Source organism: Amia ocellicauda, chromosome 12 (assembly GCF_036373705.1).
Source record: "Amia ocellicauda isolate fAmiCal2 chromosome 12, fAmiCal2.hap1, whole genome shotgun sequence".
NCBI lineage: Eukaryota > Metazoa > Chordata > Actinopteri > Amiiformes > Amiidae > Amia > Amia ocellicauda.
Window position 1 is genome coordinate 14,823,706 of NC_089861.1, and position 5,669 is coordinate 14,829,374.

General features: G+C 42.1%; 1 protein-coding gene across 1 annotated transcript; it reads left to right on the forward strand.

Moving 5' to 3' along the window:
- Nucleotides 1-1,038: 1,038 nt before the first annotated feature.
- On the forward strand, nt 1,039-4,692 carry pou4f2 (POU class 4 homeobox 2). Its single transcript, XM_066718442.1, has 2 exons — nt 1,039-1,818; nt 2,152-4,692. Exons 1-2 carry the CDS (start codon nt 1,612-1,614, stop codon nt 3,085-3,087), a joined length of 1,143 nt encoding a protein of 380 aa, XP_066574539.1. The 5' UTR covers nt 1,039-1,611; the 3' UTR covers nt 3,088-4,692.
- Nucleotides 4,693-5,669: the final 977 nt, after the last annotated feature.

The window sequence follows — 5,669 nt, forward strand, 5'->3', positions numbered from 1 at the left end:
TAGCCTGCTGCGACAAGTGCAGAATTGTATTGGGTTTGCAATCAAATCCTAAAGACTTTCAAAAATCCACTTTCCGCTGTCATTAATAAAAGATTTCCCATACCAAGCCCTTTCAACGGTGACATACAATTTATGCTACATACAGTACATTAACCCAAAGAGCTTCTACATTTTTTCATTATTATGAAAACTAATAAATTCGTCAAGGTGAATTAGGTATACAAATAAGATGAGACCTAGCAGATTACATATTGAAAAGCTGTGTTTCACGAGCCTAAATGAAATTTCAATCTAATAATCCCTTCCTTGCCCGGCCATAATTTGCTTAGAGATGTTGTTCTTCTTCTTCCCAAGCGCTATTCGCACCATAATTAAATGATAGTCAAGCTTTTAACTTTGATTTATTTCGTTCCACGGAGATAGCGGCAGATGAAGCTGTTCATATTTATTTCTTTATTTCCATTGGAATTATAAGGCATTCTTTCCCTAGCCTTTATTAATCACATCTTAAAATCTTACTGCTAGAAAACATGACACACATAGGAGTTAATTGTTGTTGTTATTATTATTATTATTAATAATAATAATAATAATAATAATAATAATAATAATTCAGATGCAATTGTATTATTATTACATATGAATATACTGCATGCATTATATAGATTGATGGTGATATTTGTTTAGATATTACATGTATAAAGAGTATATGTGTGTGTGTCCACGTTTATGTTTTCTTTTCTTCCCTTTCAGCAGCTACTCTGCTGCAGGTTCTCTGCACTGACTGTGAGAAACTTTTGTAAATGCGAACCACAATGCTTGCTTTGGCCGCCTGAATTGAGTGCCTTGCCAAAGACTGCCCATGCGCGGAGCCCCCCAGCGGTGCTGTGGCTAATGATGAAGAATAATAAATCCATGAAAGGTTTTCAGGTGTAGCAGAGAGAGAGAGAGAGAGAGAGAGAGAGAGAGAGGGAGGGGGAGAGAGAGAGAGAGAGAGAGAGAGAGAGAGAAGCATTCGCCTCAGAGAAGAGGCAGACCGAGTCCCCGCAGCATTGAATATAGTCGGAGTCTCAGACTGTCACCTCTTATCTCTTAATTGAATTTGCGCTGCAGAGTGCGAGTGCGCCGCGCCGGCCCGGGCTCTGGAAAGGCGCCTGCAAAAGGAGAGAAAGACAGAGAGAGAAAAAACGCAACTTCCAAAAAGTACCAGCGTCTCTGAAGAGGCAACGACAGGCGGCGGCGGCGGCGGCGGCAAAACAAAGGACAGGCGCACTCGGCGCGCGGGACGGGCGTGCGGGCGGCGGCGGCGCGAGGCTCGGCGCGCGGAGGGAGGGCAGCCCGGGGGCGCGAGCGCGGCGGCTCGTGCTCCGGCCCCAGAGCTGTGGGCAGCGTGTGATACATACAGACTAGACAGCTCCTTCTCTCTCTCTCTCTCTCTCTCTCTCTTTCTCTCTCTCTCTGTCTCTCTTTCTCTCTTTCCTTTCTACATAGCATAGTTATTACACAGTGATTCGAGACTTGAACACTCAACGGGGCTTGCGCTCCCATCGAAGAGGCGGAGACTGAACTTATTAAGAAGAGGCGCTCGCCTCAACTCTGTCGCCCGCAAACATGATGATGATGTCTCTGAACAGCAAGCAGGCATTCAGCATGCCTCACAGCAGCCTGCCCGAGCCCAAGTACTCCAGTTTGCATTCTTCTTCTTCTTCCACTTTGACTTCCAGTGCGCCTTCTTCCTGCTCCTCTTCCAGACACAGTAGCACTATCAGCAGCAGCAGCTCAGAGGCGATGCGCCGAGCCTGTCTCCCAACCCCACCGGTACGTATTCTGCATAATCACCGCTTAAAGGCACATTTTGACAGCCCACTTTTTTTTTTTTTTTTTTTTTTTGCTTGATGTTTTTTTCATGTCTGCACAGCAAATCACCCAACACCTCCAATCTCTCTCTCTTTTTTTTTCCACCCCAACTTATGTATTCAGTCGGGCTTGCCTTTCATATTAATTTTTATGACCTGGGATGTTGCATGTGTCTTGTTTTGTGTGTTCTTTTTTAGGATTTCTTTTTTTTAACATTCTGGAAATGTTTTAATCCGAAGAGTGGAGCTGAATTCCCTGCTGACAGTAATGTGTGCATTCTATTTGCAATTGCAGAGCAATATATTCGGCGGCTTGGATGAGAGTTTGTTGGCCCGCGCTGAAGCTCTGGCGGCTGTGGATATAGTCTCTCAGACCAAGAGCCACCATCACCCTCCTCATCACAGTCCTTTCAAGCCGGACGCTACCTACCACACCATGAACACTATCCCCTGTACCTCCTCGGCGTCCTCCTCTTCCTCCGTGCCTATTTCTCACCCTTCGGCTCTGGGGTCCCACCACCACCACCATCACCACCATCACCATCACCAGCCTCATCAGGCTCTGGAGGGGGACCTTCTCGATCACATCACTCCAGGATTGGCACTCGGGGCCATGGCAGGGCCGGACGGATCTGTTGTTTCCACGCCAGCGCACCCTGCCCACATGGCAGGCATGAACCCCATGCACCAGGCGGCCATCAACATGGCCCATGCCCACGGGCTGCCCTCTCACATGGGCTGCATGAGCGACGTGGACGCCGATCCCAGGGACTTGGAAGCCTTCGCTGAAAGGTTCAAGCAGCGCAGGATCAAACTGGGGGTGACACAGGCGGATGTAGGGTCAGCCTTGGCCAACCTGAAGATTCCCGGGGTGGGCTCCCTCAGCCAAAGCACCATCTGCCGGTTCGAGTCCCTCACACTGTCCCACAACAACATGATCGCGCTGAAGCCCATCCTGCAGGCGTGGCTGGAAGAGGCAGAGAAGTCGCACAGGGAGAAACTCAACAAGCCCGAGCTCTTCAATGGGGCTGAGAAGAAGAGGAAGCGCACCTCCATAGCGGCCCCAGAGAAGAGGTCCTTGGAAGCTTACTTCGCCATCCAGCCCCGTCCCTCCTCCGAGAAAATAGCAGCCATTGCGGAGAAACTGGACCTGAAAAAGAACGTGGTTCGGGTCTGGTTCTGCAACCAGCGGCAGAAACAGAAACGGATGAAATACTCGGCGTGCGCCTAGCCGGACCTCTGGTACTTTCCAGCAAGAACAATGACGGCTGGACGGCCCAGCAACTGTTTAGGGACAAGAGTCGATTTGTATCATATTTGCTATTTCACTCTTTTTGTTTTTCAATCATCCAAAACCTGAACTTCGAAACAGAATTATCCATCCGACCCAAAGTGACTCAAAATCAACACATAGACTGACACGTCTTTCCCCCCCCACCCCTCCGAAAGGATGTGGAGTCATTTTAAAAGGATCGTTTGACTGAGCAAGTAAGACCATTTGTTTTTTCCCCCACTTACTAAGCTACACCGTTTTGTCAAATACAACTTGTTACGTTGAAAATCACTTCGAAGATAATATTGTTTTTATATGGGATTGATTTCAGCTCCGAAAATATAATAACGTAAAAGTGATCAACTCTAATGATAATAATACTGTAGTTTCAATGAATAATGCATTTATCTGTTTAATTCAATGTAGTCATGACATATTTTAAATATTTTCCCGCACAAATAGAGTTTTTCTTTGCTTTAAGTATCTTGATGCAATCTGTCGGTATTGTAGAGGCGACGAAATGAACAGGGCACCACTGTATCCAGCACACTCCCTGAAAGCTATTATTAGATTACTGCCAAACAACCCCCTGTAAATTATTAATTTAGCCGTCTATATACTTAATTTTGTGCTCACTGTAATTAATTCCGCCTCTTTAATTTAAACTGTGATGACAGCAGGGGAAATGAGGAACGGTAGACAAAAATTCCGATTATTTCTTTGCAAATAACCAAATACAGTGGCTTGAAATAAGCAGTGTATCAATAAGGGGGGATATTTTTTCCAATGTAGTTTCTATTCAGAACCTTACACAATATATAGATATGGAAAAGAGTGAATTAAATGTTTGCCAGGGCTGGGCTTATTTTGCCAGATATTCTATGTATTGGTTACAATACGTCTGCAATACATTGCGTGGGTCTCATTCTTATAAACTATTTATTGTGTGAGGTAATGTTTACTTCATTACATATTTATTGGGATTCCCTCCTCGTTTTGCTTGAGAAAATCAAATTCTGAAAGCAAGTTAAATGTTTTCGAAAGGGAGATGACTGCTAAAAATGTCAAGAATACTTTTATTGTTTCTCTTAACGTTTGAAATAGTACAGTCTAAGAGGTATATTAGATATGTTTTTCTTGTTTTTATTTATTTAATGTTTTTTCTGAGATTAATTTGTATAAAATATTCACGTATTAAAATAAGTCGTTGCTTGTTAAATCACAATGTTTAGTACTGTTTTCTTAATGAAGAGAAGAATCAGTTTCATGGAAGTATACTTGTATATTGTAAATATGTCATTGCAACGAGTCGATGCACATAGATATATTCTTACAGATTTTGCTGTATTGCAGTTTTAGCAGAGAGAATTTGAAGAATTGCTTTCTGTATTGTCTGTTCCTTTTGGTTACTTGTCAAATGAATTTTATATTAATTTATTACATTAATGTGTCTTTTAAGTTATTGAATTATTGAATTGCGATGTCTTTCATTAAAGAACAAATTTTAACATTTTAATGGAATTAAGTTTTCAATGAGTTGAATTATTGCTAATCATATTATTAGAAATGATTTGATCTGAGTGTGAAATTTAGTTTGCTAATTTACAACAGCACTTGCATGTAAAAGGGGCATTTATGCAATCGAATTCTAATAAAAACATATTTTCTAAAAACACGAACAATTCTTATTTCATTTGTAGATTAGTTTCGACGTACTATGCAGTGCTCTTATATAAAGTGTGCTTCACTTGTTGGTATGAGGAAAACAACTGAATGTGTGTGGCTGCAGGATGAAGTTACACCTCAGATATTTTCCTTAATTACTGGCAAGGACGTTTCAGATGTACAAAGTTGTTTTTGTACGCTTCAACTCATGTAAAAACAGAATGATAAAGATACGTTTCTATGAGCAATATTTTGGCAGATTTGCCAGCTTGGGGGACCAGTACCTGGGAGAAATTGCTAATATTCTATTAGACTCTAATCAGAGAGTCTGTAGAGATCTGGATAGGTCCCTGGAGCGTATCACTGCCAGATGTCAAACCCCCAGAAAAACACTTCGCCTGCCAACGTGGCAGTCTTTATTTAAATATACAGCCAACAACTCTCACTCCAACATCAACATAAGCAAGCTTTGAAGTACACCTTCATATTAGTTTATGTTAAACACGAGGTTTTAAAATACTTGTTTTTAAACGTGGAAGTTGTTTGAAAGCTTTGCATACGTCAAAGCAACACACAATTACTCAAACTCGTTTTGTGGAAAGGGGTTACGTTACAAATGAATGATATGATAATTAAACACACATATATATGTAATTTAGCCACATCTTAGATACAGACAGCATTACACAGGCTACAGTAAGGGATCATTTCAAAACACTCAGCAACTTCAGCACCACGGAGAGCTGCCTGCCATGTCTCCGGATTCTGTATGTGACACAGGATACAACATACTGAGGTTTTCTTTAAACAGAAACGTATTCATATGTGCATTGTTTATTTTCAGTCCATTATTGTTTACACGATATAATCTGTAC